The 16,541-nt window shown below is 45.5% G+C and overlaps 1 protein-coding gene and 1 long non-coding RNA gene across 5 annotated transcripts in view; one reads left to right on the plus strand and one right to left on the minus strand.

Annotated features, from left to right (window-relative positions):
• LOC145535365 (melanoma antigen preferentially expressed in tumors-like) overlaps positions 1 to 2,163 on the plus strand; it is a 33,487-nt gene extending 31,324 nt beyond the window's left edge. For all 4 annotated transcript variants that reach the window (XM_081563785.1, XM_081563781.1, XM_081563782.1 and 1 more), the window contains one exon: positions 41 to 2,163. In XM_081563785.1, coding sequence (XP_081419911.1) covers positions 41 to 554 — 514 coding nt within the window. In that variant the 3' untranslated portion in view covers positions 555 to 2,163. The remainder of the gene's footprint in view (positions 1 to 40) is intronic.
• On the minus strand, positions 1,683 to 6,250 carry LOC145535367 (uncharacterized). The gene is made up of 2 exons (XR_014075392.1): positions 6,148 to 6,250; positions 1,683 to 4,938 (listed from the first exon to the last, which is right to left on the minus strand). It is a non-coding gene; the product is annotated as an uncharacterized LOC145535367 (long non-coding RNA).
• Positions 6,251 to 16,541: the final 10,291 nt, after the last annotated feature.

Below are 16,541 nucleotides of genomic sequence, written 5' to 3' on the forward strand. Positions count from 1 at the left end.
TGTCATTCTTCTAAAATAAACTTACCTTTTCTCTCCTTAGAGTCCTGCCACCTCATGTGGATACATTGTGTCTCTCTTTCTGTGGCCTTTCTATCAGAGATGTCACTTCCCTGTCCCAGAGCTCTCAGGCCACCCAGCTCAGAGTATTGAATCTCAATAACAATCAAATCTTTTCAGAAGCTTATGAGCCCTTCCAGGTTCTGCTGGAGAAGGTCTCAGGCACCCTGCAACATCTGGAGATAAATTATTGTATGATGACTGATTCTATTCTCTTGGCCATCATCCCAACCCTGAACCAATGTACCCACCTCCGCGTCTTTAAATTTGCCTTCAACCCCATTACGATGCCTGTGCTCGAGAGCCTTCTGCAGCACTTGACATCCTTGCCAAGGCTGAGGCAGGTGATGTATCCCATTCCTGTCCATTGTTACCAGGAGTGGAATTTTCTTTGCAGCGTGAACCGACAGAAACTTGCCGAAGTTCAGGCCCAGGTCAAGGCGATGCTTCACATGTTACACCAGGATCACGTGAAATGGGCTACTTATTCTGAGTGATTTCCACTGTATAAGGAGTAGTTTCATCACTGATACGTGGCTGTTAAGGGTTCATTGTTTTGCGTGAAGCCCAAGTTTGTAGAGATACATATACAAAGTTCTACTATTCCAGGAAACTGGGGTTTAGGAATGTTGGATATGTAACTGACCTCTATAAAAGAGAAACCTTAAAAAGGAAATAGAGGAATTAGAAAAGTCCTCTGGATCTCTTGCCCGCTGCCCTCTACATCTTCTCGTTACTAACCAAGTTATGACTGTGATATATGCTGACTGAGGCATTATACATCACATCATTTCCTTTTCCACACTGATTGGTCCATTTATCCATTTATGGGCACTTGACACAATTGAGATCTGTTGAAACTCTTCCTAGAGGTGGTAGTTGTTCAGGAATTTTACCCTCTAGGTACCTACAGATTTCCCTCTCTATTTGCTTCGCTGAGGTGTATCAGGAAGCATATGCAGGTAAAAAGAAACAGACTATGCCCACTACCTAGTGGCATCTTCATCAGCATGTTACTGCCTGATTTTTCAGGTCTCAGAAGCCCGGCTTTGTTACTGGCTGTTCCACACACGTTCACCAAGCATGTGTTATGATTTAGGAACTTTTGCACATGCTAAAAAAAACAATAAAGTCCCTGATCTCACTCAAACTGTAGATACTCCTCTCATTTACTAGCTTGTCTGTTTTCCCTAGAGCATTTGAGAACTTATTTATCCCCCATATCCTTCCCCCGCCCTTTTTTTTTTTTTTAACATTTTCCCTTACATGATTGGCTCAAATGATACTGGCCTCTTTTGTCCTGTTGGATAGCTGCTCAGTCCTCACATCATGGCTTGAACTTTACCTCCTCAGACAGGTTTTCTGTTTTCTCTTATTTCCCCATTTAAGTAGATTTATTCTGATGTTTCTTTGTCTTAATGTACCATGTACAGTTCCTTCACGGTACACATTGTTCCGTATGTATTTATTCTGTCTGCTCTTCCACTAGAGTTGCACTGTTCAGTATGGTGCACACTAAACATATGTGAATACTGAGGTCTAGAAATTTGGCTGTTCTCATATGTGATGTACTCTAAGTGTTAGATGCACACTGTGTATCCAAGAGTCAATAAGAAACAAAGGATGTAGAATAACTGATTAATAATTTATGTATACTGTTTCCATGTTGAACTGATAACATACTGCATATCAAAAACAGTAAAGATAAGAGAATGTAAATTCTTTATATTGTTATATGTTAAAATGATAGCATTGTATTTCAAAGAATTAGTAAGGAAAATGTTAAAATAATTACCTGCTCCTATGTTTACAAGTCAATGTGATAAAATAAGGCATTTCAACACTCACTGAGAGAAAATACTGTTAATTAATAGATTGTTCCTAGTGTTTATATGTTGATAGGGTAACACAGAAAATGTCAATGATTTGGTAACAAAAAAAGAATAGAAAAATAATTAGTAGTTTATGTATAGGGTTTCCTTGTTGAAAAGAAAACAGATTGCATTTTAAAAACTTAGTAAGAAAGAAAAAATGTAACAGTATTAATGATGTGTTCGTTGTTTCCATGTTGAAGTAATAAAACAATTTTTAAAACTCAGTAAAAAATTTAGTTATTTTTCCTACATGTTGAAATGATAAACCATTTTAAAGTCTTGAGAAATTATAAAAATTAATTCTTAATTAATAACTATAGCTAACAACTTGTTCCTAACTGCATTTAAGGACTGCATTTCTGAATTAGAAAGACTAACAATCCCCAACCAGGAATCCACCCCAAGGCCTACGGCACTGGAAGTGCAGAGTCCTAACCAACCACTGAACCGCCAGGGAAATCCCACAAATAGAATTAAGTCGGAGGCATTTTCTGTGGTGTCTTCTTTAAGCCAAATAAGCATTCAGTTATTCACAAGTTGTATAATTTTTGCATTTAAAACATCACTGAGAACCCCCCTGGTGCTCCAGGGGTTAGGACTCAGTGTTTTCACTTCCTTAGGCTGGGTTCAATCTCTGGTTGAGGAACTAAGATCCTGCAGTGCAAGCTGCGTGGTCCCCACGCCCCCACCCCCAAATAATCAATGGATCAGTTCAGTTCAGTCGCTCAGTCGTGTCCGACTCTTGGCAACCCCATGAATCGCAGCATGCCAGGGCTTCCTGTCCGTCACCAACTCCCGGAGTTTACCCAAACTCATGTCCATCGAGTCGGTGATGCTATCCTGCCATCTCATCCTCTGTCGTCCCCTTCTCTTCCTGCCCCCAATCCTTCCCAGCATCAGAGACTTTTCCAAGGAGTCAACTCTTCGCATGAGGTGGCTAAAGTACTGGAGTTTCAGCTTCAACATCAGTCCTTCCAATGAACACCCAGGGCTGATCTCCTTTAGGATGGACTGGGTAGATGCCCTTGCAGTCCCAGGGACTCTCAAGAGTCTTCTCCAACATCACAGTTCAAGAGCATCAATTCTTCGGCGCTCAGCTTTCTTCACCGTCTAACTCTCACATCCATACATGACTACTGGAAAAACCATAGCCTTGACTAGACGGACCTTTGTTGGCAAAGTAATCTCTCTGCTTTTCAATATGCTGTCTAGGTTGGTCATAACTTTCCTTCCAAGGAGCAACGGTCTTTTAATTTGATGGCTGCAGTCACCATCTGCAGTGATTTTGGAGCCCCCCAAAATAAAGTCTGACACTGTTTCCACTGTTTTCCCATCTATTTGCCATGAAGTGATGGGACCAGGTCCCATGATCTTAGTTCTCTGAATGCTGAGCTTTAAGCCAACATTTTTTCTCTACTCTCTCACTTTCATCAAGAGGCTTTTAAGTTCTTCTTCACTTTCTGCCATAAGGGTGGTGTCATCTGCATATCTGAGGTTCTTGATATTTTCCCGGCAATCTTGATTCCAGCTTGTGCTTCTTCCAGTCCAGCATTTCTCATGATGTACTCTGCATATAAGTGAAATAAGCAGTGTGACAATATACAGCCTTGACGTACAACATTTCTTATTTGGAACCAGTCAGTTGTTCCATGGCCAGTTCTAACTGTTACTTCCTGACCTGCATACAGGTTTCTCAAGAGGCAGGTTAGGTGGTCTGGAATTACCATCTCTTTCAGAATTTTCCACAGTTTATTGTGATCCACACAGTCAAAGGTTTTGGCATAGTCAATAAAGCAGAAATAGATGTTTTTCTGGAACTCTCTTGCTTTTTCGATGATCCAGACGATGTTGGCCATTTGATCTCTGGTTCCTCTGCCTTTTTTAAAACCAGCATGAACATCTGTAAGTTCACAGCTCACGTATTGCCGAAGCCTGGCTTGGAGAATTTTGAGCATTACTTTACCAGCGTTTGAGATGAGTGCAATCGTGCAGTAGTATTAGCATTCTTTGGCATTGTCTTTCTTTGGGATCAGAAAGAAAACTGCCCTTTTCCAGTCCTGTGGCCACTGCTGAGTTTTCCAAATTTGCTGCCTTATTGAGTGCACCACTTGCACAGCATCATCTTTCAGGATTTGAAATAGCTCAACTGGAATTCCATCACCTCCACTAGCTTTGTTCGTAGTGATGCTTCCAAAGGCCCAGTTGACTTCACATTCCAGGATGTCCGGCTCTAGGTGAGAGATCACACCATCGTGATTATCTGGGTCGTAAAGATCTTTTTTGTACAGTTCTTCTGTGTATTCTCATCACCTTTTATTAATATCTTCTGCTTCTGTTAGGTCCATACCACTTCTGTCCTCTATCAAGCCCATCTTTGCATGAAATGTTCCCTTGGTATCTCTAATTTTCTTGAAGACATCTCTCGTCTTTCCCATTCTGTTGTTTTCCTCTATCTCTTTGCATTGATCGGCGAGGAAGGCTTTCTTATCTCTCCTTGCTATTCTTTGGAACTCTGTGTTAAAATGGGAATATCCTTCCTTTTCTCCTTAACTTTTTGCTTCTCTTCTTTTCACAGTTATTGGTAAGGCCTCCTTAGACAGGCATTTTGCTGTTTTGCATTTCTTTTCCATGCGGATGGTCTTCATCCCTGTCTCCTGTACAATGTTACGAACCTCCGTCCGTAGTGCATCAGGCACTGTCTATCAGATCTAGTCCCTTAAATCTATTTCTCACTTCCACTGTATAATCATAAGGGATTTGATTTAGGTCATGGTCTAGTGGTTTTCCCTACTTTCTTCAATTTAAGTCTGAGTTTGGCAGTAAGGTGTTCATGATCTGAGCCACAGTCACATCCAGGTCTTGTTTTTGCTGACTGTATAGAGCGTCTCCATCTTTGGCTGCAAAGAATAGAATCAATCTGATTTCGGTGTTGACCATCTGGTGATGTCCATGTGTAGAGTCTTCTCTTGTGTTGTCGGAAGAGGGTGTCTGCTATGACCATTGCGTTCTGTTGGCAAAAATCAATGAATAAATTTACACAATTTCTGTACTAGCAAAAGAAGGAAACGTGTTAAAAGTAAATATTATAGACTTTATGCTAAGATGCCTGACCAAAGAAGAGCTTTGCTAATCAGTGGAGAAGTGGTTGCTACTGCCCCCTTGCTACTCCTGATTGGATGGATGGTTTAGTGAGGCACTGGGATGGGCCCCACCAGAGTCTGCCCAAAGGCCTGGCTGAGCATTAAGACGGTGGATCTTGACTATGTACATAGGTGAACCTGCAAGAGGATCATTAATGCGATTCTGAGAGTGTGGAGGCCACTCCAGGCAGCTCTCCAGCCTGCCCCCAGGCGGGCCGGGAAGAGGGCGGGGAGGCCGCCGGAGGCCGCTGGAGGCCAGTCCTCGCCTTTGCAAGAATCTGGCGCCTGGGCGGCAGGCAGTCGGGCCTTAGTCTTCTGAAAGGGACGACAGTGAGAAGGGGTGGCGTGAAGCGATTGGGTGGGAAGGCAGCTCCTCGCCCTCTCCCCACTCGTCTTCCTCTCCTGCCTACACCCAGAACACCCTGAACCCTGTCTAGAGGGCCAAGGCGAGCCCCGCCTTCGCGTCCCGGGAAGTCTTCTCTGGCATGTCTCTCCTGCCCGACCTCCCTGCCACGTCCCTCGAGGTTATGTTCGAGGGTTCCATGGGGCCCAGCCCCTCATCTCCAACGCTCCTTTGTCACTGTGGCCAGTTACGACACCTCCACCCCACCCCCAGCCCGGGTGTGCTGGACCAGCGCATAGCCTCCCGTGTGTCTGGGGCAGAGCCTCAGGGCTACGCGGAGTGGCTGAGGCTGCTCCCCTGCGGGTGGGCTTGCAGGCCTGCAGCCCAGGGCTTTTCCCCGCCTTCTCCGCCTCGGGCCTCCCCTCCGTCGGTTAGGCAATTTCTCCCCCTCCTCGCCTGTGGCTGGGAGGGTGCCTGAGACGCGGGTGCGGGGAGGGTCCCGGGGTTTGGGAAAGTCAAGGGGCGATCGGGGAGCCAGGGGGTTCTGCCTGCTTTCCAGGGGACCTGGGGTTGTCGTCGGCCGGCGGGCGCCCGGCGCCCAGTGTTCCCTAGTCAGGGGCCCAAAGCGCGGAAGCCTGCGTGCCCCGGGCGGTCTGTAGGTGGAGAGTGGTGGTCCAAGGCGGGGTGGCGGCTGTGGGGCGCTCCGCCCCTGCCTTGTCTGCCTCGCTGTTACCTAGCCTGTCCTGGGGCGGAGGTTTAAAGGCTCCTGGGGAGGTCGCCTGTCCGCCTTGGTGTCGGGCCCGCGGCTAGTCAGGAGACTGGTCTCTTCTTCCCCAGATTCCGCCGCTCCAAGGGGCTGTGGCGCCCCCTGGCGCCACGGTCACCCAGGCGTAGGCAGGCGGGAGGGGGCTACCGGCAGCGGTTGTCTTGCCCGCAGCCGCTTGTTCCCCTGCTTGGGACCCTCGTCCTGGAGGGAGGAGGGAAACCCCTCCGCCCCCCACACCCCCAGAGCCTGTGCGGTGTCAGAGGCTGCCCCTGCTGGTCCCTGCCTGGTGCCCCATCTGGAACTTTCCAGACCATCAGGTCCGCTGTTTCCCTCCTGGGCATCCTCCTGGGTGAATGTGCCGGGCCAGGGGCTGGTCTCTCTTGGGATGGGAGGGGGGCTGAAGTCAAAACCAAACTGGTAGGACTCTTAGCAGTGGATCAGAGTGTGTCTTGCTGATCAAAGGCCTGCGCACCCTGCTACCCCAGTGTTACTCTGCTGGGAGTGTCCTCTCAGGACCTCCAGGTCCTCCATCCCGCTAAGTTCAGACATGGGGGCACCTGCCTTTGTGGCAGATGCCTGGGAACGCTGCCCATGAGAAGGAAATAGGAAGACAGCTTACATAGAGGCCCTGGCTGCGGCCTCCGCGGTCGGCCCCTCCTAGGCAGCTTCCACGTGCTTCAAGCAGTCTCTGGGCCTGCTCCCCTGGGATGTCCAGCATGGGGAAGATCTTGCAGTCTCCGCGGTGCATGTGGCGCTAATCCGAAGGTGGTCCCAGCCCTGCTATTGGCCTAGTCGCGGTTTCCCCGCCTCCTCTGCGGCCCCTCCCCACTGTTTTCTTATCTACTAACTGGGGGCTTCCCAGGTTGGAGGAGGGGCATGCTTCCTGGTAGGGAGAGGAGGCTTCCCTAGTAGGGAGCTGATGACTAAGGGGTAAAGAATCAGCCTGCCATGCAGAAGACCTGGGTTAGATCCTTCCGTCCTTCCAGTGGGAAGAGCCCCTGGAGAAGGAAATGGCAACCCACTCCAGTATTGCCTGGGAAATCCATGGACGACAGAGCCTGGCAGGGCTACTTACAGCCCATGGGGTCCAAAAGAGGCCGACATGGCTGAATGACTAAATATGCCATGAGATATAAGTGACAAAGTAGACAAGAGATCAACAAATAATACACGTAAAAAGGAAAACACTTCCTCAATAAACCTCTACACAGATGCCAAATCACATTAGCTTAAAAAATGAAAATTAGGAGATATAATAAGTGAGAAAGCCACCTTGAAGAAAATTTTACATGATAGTAACTATTAAAAATAATATACAAACATCCTAAACACTTTAAAATATTTTAGGTAGGTAAGCACATTACCTAAGGACAAATGCATTTGGAAAGTTTGCACCAACCTAGTAAATACTGGATATCTAAGAGTCACGGTGATGGTTTCATATAGATGGAAGATGCAGAATGATTTCTTCTTCTAAATAAACATTTAGAGTGTTTAATATTTTGTAATTAGCAAAATTTGTTGAGTGAAACACTAGAAAATATATACTAATACGTTGACCAAACATTCACATGGATTTTTAGGTTTTCTTGAAGGTTTATTTCAGTGTGTGTCTATTTTTTGTCTTTCACTTCCATCATCCAAACTGTTCACAACTCTTGTGCAGATTTCTCTTCAGCTCATGCAGGAGATGGATTTCTTCTCTCAGGTCACAGAGACTCCAGAAGAACTTGCTGTTAGGAGAGAGAAAATTCCAGAAAGTTCTGCCTGATACCCTGTCTTCACTCCCTCTCCCTTGCTAAGTAAGCTGGTCTGAGACTTCCAGAGTTCCAATTCTGTCTCTGACAAACAGGGAACATCGATCCACATTGTCCACATTTTTCCAAAAGAAGCAGCATGACTTTTCCCGCTACTATTATTTCAGTGCCCACTAAGCTCCGCTTCCTGTGTCCTTTATGCTTTCCATTTCTGTCCCTGGTATGCCCTCCCTGGAACGGGCTGGACTGTCATGCAGCTACTTTCAGTACTTTTTGCAGCTTTGATCTTCCTTCAGAAAAATCTCATAATATGGCAGCGGGAGTTTATTAAAAACTATTCATGGTGGTATCGTGTTCCTTCAGTAGAGCTCAGTCCCAGTGTCTGCATCTCCGTGTAGCATCTGAATGACTCCTGACAAGCTCCTATATTTCATTAAGCCTCAGCAGCCTCAGAGAGGGCCAGGACCTGGCAGTTCTGCATATCAGAGTCCTGATCAGAACACAAGAAGGAAGAAAATATGAAGCAGGAGGCACAGGGCCTGGCATGCAGCAGGCCCTCAGAGATCCCTAGATTTGTAGATCCAAGTAACTGGGACCCAGGCCTCCTGATTTTAGCTACCTGCTTCTGCATGGGTGGCTCGGTTTCTAAGGGTTCTCTCGGTGTTACACCGGTAGCAAAGTGGGGGTGGGGGGAGGGCAGTAAGAACTGGGAGCTCAGTCTCTTCTGGCCCCTAGGGCTCTCCTCTCTCTGCTTGGAAAAGGAACTTCTTTTGAGGACTCATATTGCTTATGTGGCCCTGACAAGGTGATTTAGAGACGATTCTTGGTTCCCTTGACCATTTTTCCTTATTTTTCCAAAAACCCATGACTTCATCCCATAGACTCTCCTCACAAACACTCTGTGAAGACCTGGTCCCTGCCCACAAGCCAAACTGGGTGAGTCGGTCACCATGAGGTCTTGACCTTAGGACCCTATATGGTAGGTGGGATTGTGAGATCCTCCCCACCCTAACCCACAGGACACCCAGGGCACTCCCCTTTACACAGATGATGCTGGCACAATGGCTCAGGTTGATTGTTTTCCACTCTTTTAAGGATGTGTGTGGAGTGAGCCCTAACACATATGCCATGATTACCTGTGATGAACCTCTCCTCTTGTGGCTAAGGTCATGGCTAATGTAGAATCTTCCCTCTGCTGAAGGGGAAAGGCTCTAATCATGTGATTGCTTGAGTTTTGCAGAACTCCAGGCTCATAACTACTCCTTCAAAAATCTCTGCACTAAAAGACTTGACTAAACTCAAGCATGGCTTTTAGTAGCTTAAGGCTGTATCTTAGAGACAACCCCATCCCAACTTACCCCCACACACACCTTTAATTGTATCCTTGAAAAAGCTCAATGCTAACAATAGGATTTGCTGTGTGTTGCATCTAAAACTTGGTAGCAGACAGATATTCCCCAGTACTCACTCTTAGAGCAGTTAGATATCTTATAGTTACAATCCTTTCTCCTCAATTTGAGATGAAACATTGCCTCAAGGACCTGAGAGTCATCGCTGTGAAGTGCAAAGGTTCAGGGAGATAACCTTCCCTGTTGTTCCCTGTCCCTATGGGAGGTTAAGGGCTTAAGTTCAGTGAACACCTTGTTTCAATTTACACCACTGCTTCCTGTCAGCAATACAATAGAAGACTGTTTCTCTTCCAGATAAGTGAAAGAGAGAAAGTGTTACTCTTACCCTCAGGTGCAGATCTTTGCAAGCCCATGCACTGTAGCCTGCCAGGTTCTTCTGTCCATGGATTTCTCCAGGCAAGAATACTGGACTGGGTAGTCATTCCGCTCTCCAGGGGATCTTCCCGACCCGGGCATCGAACTCAGGCCTCCCACATTGCAACACATTGCAAGTAGATTCTTTACCATCGAGCCACCTGGGAAGCCCCACATAAGTGCTAATTACCAAATCCAAGTAGCTGCATCATAGGAACTAACCCCCTACTCCACCCCCATTCAAACACCCCTCAATGACTTTCCCTTAGCATTCACCCATCTGTAAAAATGTCTCCAGCCTTCTTTTCAAGGATTCAAGTTCAGTTCACACTGGACAGTTTACAAGTTCAGTTCACAGTGGACTTGCTTCCTATATGTTGTTGTTCAGTTGCTCAGTCGTGTCCAACTCTTTGGAACTAGTTCTTGGCCTTGTTTGTCTTTGATACCTCTCAGGATAAATATTTGGAGAGAGGGGAGTGTCCCTGGGGTGGAGAGTGTGGGAAATCTTGGGATTCATAATTAGATGAGGGAGGGGCAGAGAAACCACGCTTACCTTTGAATCCTCACATGAACCATTCAGGATCGATTGTATTACTCTCACTGTAGTTTCTTGAGGTTTGATTTATGGCCAAGCATATTCTGGGATGTTGCAGCCACAGTTGTTATATGCAGTATACTAATTTGAATTAATTTTGTCACTCATGTTGTTCAAAACTTCTCCATCTAACTGATTTTTTTTGTCTGTTTTACTTGTAATTCAGTGAGCTGTTACATCACCTCGCTGTGACTGTTTATTTCACTATTTATTCTGTCAATTTCTGCTGCATATATTTTTACTCCTATGATAAGAAGTGCATAAATTCAAATTGCTTTATTAATATATTCTTATCAAGTGAAACCATTTATAGTTATGAAATGTTTCTTTTCTACAGTATAGTTTCCTTAAATTAATTCTCTCGTTGATGTGCTGTAACAATTTGATATTTTTAATTACTTTTGGATATTTCTCAATCATGATCTCTTCAAATACTTCTCTATTCTTCTCTTTCTTGAATGCCAATGAAACGTGTATTAGATTTATTCACCACCTCTCCATTAACTCTCATCTACTCTCTTTTGCCAATTTCTAACCTTGTGTCACTCCAGGTTACAGTCTATACAGTTTCCTTAGACCGATATATCATTTTTCTAAGTCTTCTTTCAAGTAGGAAAATCATCTTTGAGCTTTGAACCACAGCACGAAATATTCAGGGTATAGTTTATTATGCCTCTCGTATATTAAAGGGAGGTAAGGGTTAGAGATGTTAAGTGAATGTTCTCAGGTGACCCAGCATGACAAAGGCAGAGCTCAAACTAACATAGATCAGACCCTCAGCCCAAGTCCTTCCCACTGTACTTGCTTTCTCCTGGGCTATGGATCTTCCCAACCTCTCACATCCCAGAAAATACAGTATAGTGAGGTCTTCCAACATTTTTAGAACCGTGCAATACTTCATTTTAGCTTTTAAAAGTCAGAGAAAGAGACACAGATGTAAAGAACAGACTTTTGGACTCTGTGGGATAAGGCGAGGGTGGGATGATGTGAGAGGATAGCGTTGAAACATGTATATTATCATATGTGAAATGGATCGCCAGTCCAGGTTGGATGCATGAGACAGGGTTCTCAGGGCTGGTGCACTGGGATGACCCTGAGGGATGGGATGGGAAGGGAGGTGGGAGGGAGGGTCAGGATGGGGAACACATGTACACCCATGGCTGATTCACCTAAATTTATGGCAAAAACCACCACAATATTGTTAAGTAATTAGCCTCTAATTAAAATAAATAAAAAAGAAAAAAAATAAAGGCAGTGATTCTGCTTCATTAGGCATGATATTTTCCTAGGACTTTGTTCCGGCCTTTGGAGCATTAATGTATTGTTCCAAAAACAGATTACAATGATCACGGTATTTCGTTTCCAAGAAGAGCAAACCCCAGCATGTTTACTCAGAGAAGCATGGGAATTATTTGGAACAGTTTTGATATACATCTTTCATCCTACCAGGAGCGAGATGGACACACAAAAATGAGTGATGTCCACATGGGCCCCCTCAGCATGACTGCAACAGGTCAGCAAGCAGAATAGATGGCCAGACATTTAACACTTTCATTCTTTTCCTTCCTCCTACTTGGCAGAGGGCAGAGGTGTTAGAGGAGATTGCAGGACAGGCCTCTTGGGGGACACCGCCCGTCCCTCCCTGCACTCGTCACACCATCCTGCCTGTCCTCCAGAGGAACCCCAGGTAGCCTGAGACAGCTGTGATTCCTCAGAGAAATATCCAACTCAGACAGGCACAGGGGCCATCGGGAGAGAAAGTGGTGATCATAAGGGCGGGCCAAAGACCCTCAGCCCCACAGTGAGCCGGGAACTGTCCCTTTACTCCTTCTGGGGACGATCTACCCCCATGGCTGCTCTGTTTCCCACGGCCAAGTCTGACTGAGCTCACACAGGTGACAAAGCTTCAACCAGCATCCAGTGACCCCCAGTCCAACATGTGCATAGTTGGAGGAACGGTGCCTGGGCTGTTCTGGGGCAGGGGAAGGAAAGGGCTGCCTCAGGGGCACCGCTTCCCCTTTCCCTTGCCTCTCCTCTGACCCCCGCCATGGTAGAGCTTTCTTCTCTTCCCTTCCCTTTCTCTTTCTCCTTTGTCTCTACACCCCTATGTCTCATCGCTCCCCTCCTCCCTCCACTCTCTTCCTGTCTTCATCTTCCTCCCTCCTTCCTGAGCCCCACCACACCCACCTCCCTGCCACAGCCTCCTGGGCCATCCCTGAGGTCTGTCTTGATTTGACAGAGTGCTGGACCCCCAGTGAGGTAGCAAGGCCCTCGCCATCCATCCCCCCACTCCCTCTTCCTCCACACCCTTCACTGGGCACTGGAGGAACGGAGGCAGGGAGGGGTGGAAGGCCTGCAGATTGGATTTGAAGTGCTGGTCCTTGTGGCACAGGAGAAGGGAGTTGGGACAGTCTGGGAGGGAGCTACCCAGGGGAGAAAGGAGAGAGAAGATGGAGAGACTGGGGGTGAGAGGCTTCACCACCCTGAGGTGACAATCACTTCTTTCTATTTCCGGTTTTGGACTGTGCCATCTGGAATTGTTTCCCAAGTTGTCAACTCTGGAGAGTGCCTACATTCCTCCCTGACACTTACAAACATTGCTGATCTCTGCACCTACCCTTGAGTCTGTTAAGTTGGGGGTAATTATCCCCTATTCCCAGTGTGTTGAGAGAGATTTTATTATGAATGGCTGCTGGATTTTGTCAAATACTACTTCTGCATCCATTAATGTAGTCCTGACTATTTTCTTCACAAATTATTCGGTCTGCCCTTCCCTTCCCCCTTCCCTGGGGTCAGCCCTGCCTAGAGGAGAACTGAGCTTACACTCCCTTTCTGAAGCTACAGAAGGGCTGTGAATTGGTGCCTCTCATTGACTGGGACGGTATCCAGGGCTGCGCTGGGTGGTTGCTACCACTGAGGCAGCCTGAGTCAGCAATCCAGTTTTGCTTGGGTGGAATCAGAGCACGAATCTGAAGGTACAGCCCACATCACTGTGTGTTGCACCCAAGAATCACACAAAAATACATGTGAATAGGGTCCAGGGCCTTAGAATTTGGTATTCAAAATGCCTAGGATATGATAGAGATCACAGTACCGCGAATTAAGAAAATCACTCCGTGAATAATAAGAGACATTTGACAGATGCTAACACTGATGTGGACAATGTTGAAATAATGACAAGAAGTTTGAAGTGACCATCATAAAAGAAACTATCAAGTAGTTACAAATTCTCTTTAAACAAATGAAAAAATTGAAAATCTCAGCAAAGAAGTGAAAGAGAAAGAAACACATGGAAATTATAGAACACAATACTGCATTTCTTATTGAAACCTGGGAGATAGATTTTAGACTTAAAAGTGGGCTTCTTCTACCTTGCATTCTATCTTATTATCCACTGAGCAATATTAGATTTGAAATTCAGAAGGAAGATACTATAGAGTGACATTCACACATTTACTGAAATTGAGAAATGAAGTCAGACTTTTACTTATAAACTATAATGCTATTGATAATTGAAAATTTTCAGTGAGAACTAGATTTCCAATCGTTCAGTCATATGCTGAACATTTTTCATAATCTGAGTGAGCTACACTTGTAGTACCAAGATTTAGAAAAAGGATATCTAAAACACATTTATCTGGTATATCTACAATATTCTAGAAATTACATCCTTTGCAATCTAAAAATATGAGAAGCCAGTTTTCAAAATCCTTATAGGGGAAAATAGATACCTTAAAATTCTCCTTTTGAAAAGTTTCTGTTGTTCTTATCTTCACCCATGAGTGGTCCATCTAGAGGAAGACATTAAGTGCATTATCGTTGCAATCTGCCCAGTTACTGTCTGTACAAGTGGCACCTGAATTGGACCTCTCAGTTGTTTTCTGCTCAGGATTCTTTGGGCAGAACCTGACATTAGGCTGGGCTAATGTCTGTTCCTCTGAGCAACAGAGAACAGGATTTTTCATTATCCTTGCCTGAGGTTCTTTAGAAATTTCTCTGGACACTGGAAGCACTTCAACCAGCCATTTCCCATTAAAAAAGTGATACTGGGTTGGAGATGAGTTAAATACTTAGACTTTCCTTAAACTACCTATGGGAATCAATATTGATAGGCATTGTCATTCTTTTGGACTGAAGCAGAATCTAAAGCACAGTGTGCTTTAAGGTAACTTCACAGAAGTTGCAATATATTTTTAAGCAACAGAGACTAGGAAGAAGCCTAGATCTCTTGACACTCAATTCTGATAGCATACAGTCAATGATCATGATAATCATCCTCCATTTATCATCACTGTCAAGTGTTCTGCTAAGCCCTAAATGGAAGCCTATCAACAGTCAAGAAGTGACATCAATTGTCATTCTCCTTTTGAAGATGGATAATGAAATCTTGGAAGTGTTAATGTGCCAGGCCAAGGTCATGGAGCTATGGTACCACTCAGTGGTAAAGTCATGAACCCAGGGATCCAGTCTTAATATATTTAATGCTATTACCCCCATCTACTGAAAGATGGCATTAGACGGCAAAAATTAGAACAGTCATGGATGGTTTACTTCTTTAGCAGCAATTAAAAGAATATAAGAAAGAAGTGTTGAAGAAAGAGAACAGAAAAAAGCAAAACTAAACTGAAGCAAAGTAAAAACAACAACGACAAATAGGAGAAACAAAACATACTGAGAAAACCTATGATCAAATGCTCAGTTTCATGAAGAAAAGTAAGCCTTGGCTGGTAAGCTGAGCAGAGAAGTGAGCTTAGTGAGGGTGGTGTTTATAGGGACATCTACATGCAGGTTGTTACAGGAAAATACATAATGGTGTGAGAACATGCTTGGTGAGTTAGAGTTAGAGTCAGAGGCACAAAAAAGAGGCTAGTGTGGCTGGAGAAAAATTCATTGAACAAACGTTGAAGTATACATTATACCAGGCATTACTATATGGATATGTTAATGAACAAATAAACATAGATTCCTGCCTTCCATGAATTTATATTTTTCCATCAGAAGGAGATGGCCAATTTAGAAAAATAGCATATAAATAAAATGTATTGTATTCCAAAAAGTGTTAAACAATTGGGAAGAGAATAGGAAATAAACAGTGGAATCAGGAGAAAGTGAAAGTTGCTCAGTCGTGTCCGATTCTTTGCGACCCCATGGACTATACAGTCCATGGATTTCTGCAGGCCACAATGCTGAAGTGGGTAGCCTTTCCCTTCTCCAGGGGATCTTCCTAACCCAGAGATCAAACCCAGGTCTCCCACATTGATGGACAGATTCTTTACCATCTGAGCCACAAGGACAGCCCAAGAATACTGCAGTGGGTAGCCTATCCCTTCTCCAGTGCCTCTTCCCAACCCAGGAATCGAAACGAGGTCTCCCACATTGCACACTGAGAAGGTTGGACACAAATACCCTGAATGCCTCTTGTTCTTAAAGGGGTCACAGTTTTCTCCTTCCCCAGAGAGGGGCATGGCCTCACACTCCAAGATTCTTGCCTGGAGAAGCCCCTGGACAGAGGGACCTGGTGCGCGACAGTTCATGGGGTCACAAAGAGTCAGACAAGACTGAAGTGACTTAGCATGCATGCCGTTTTCTCCTTTATGCTGCTTTTGTCAAATGTCAATGTCATTGCTATGCTGGCTTTACTGCACAGAGGCCAGAATACATTTTCCCTATCTGGTGTGGACTCAACTCCTTATTTACCATAGGAGAGGCCTGTGGACACTAGAGTCTGATGGCTTTTTTCATCAAGTGCTAGGTCGCCCGTCAGGCTCCTCGTCCATGGGAATCTCCAGGCAAGTATACTGGAGTGAAAAATAAAAAAAGAATACTGAAGTGGGTTGCCGTGACCTCCTCCAGGGGATCGTCCCGACCCAGGATCGAACCTGGACTCTGGCATCTCCTGCACTGGAAGGCCGATTCTTTACCACTAGCGCCACCTGAGAAGCCTCTTTTTCATCAAGGGGCCAATCGTTTTTAAGTTCAGTCTCTGTTGCAAAGTTCATCGATGTGGACATCAGTTCTCTGGGTTTGAGTCCTGGCCTGGCAGAAACCCTGGCCAGGCGGTATCTAGGCCACACGGAGAGACCTTTTGCCGAGCTTTCCACCCATGGGTTACAGAGACGCGGAGCTGGCATCTGAGAGGAACCCTCTCACCCATAAGCCTCTCTGCCTTCAGTCCCTGTGGGCGGGCCTGTATTTTGGCCCCGCCTCCCGGGACCGAACTGATTGAGTGAGTGAGTGGCATGTGAC

The sequence above is a fragment of the Giraffa tippelskirchi genome, chromosome X (assembly GCF_054371585.1).
Source record: "Giraffa tippelskirchi isolate mGirTip1 chromosome X, T2T-mGirTip1v1.2.pri, whole genome shotgun sequence".
Classification (NCBI taxonomy): Eukaryota; Metazoa; Chordata; class Mammalia; order Artiodactyla; family Giraffidae; genus Giraffa; species Giraffa tippelskirchi.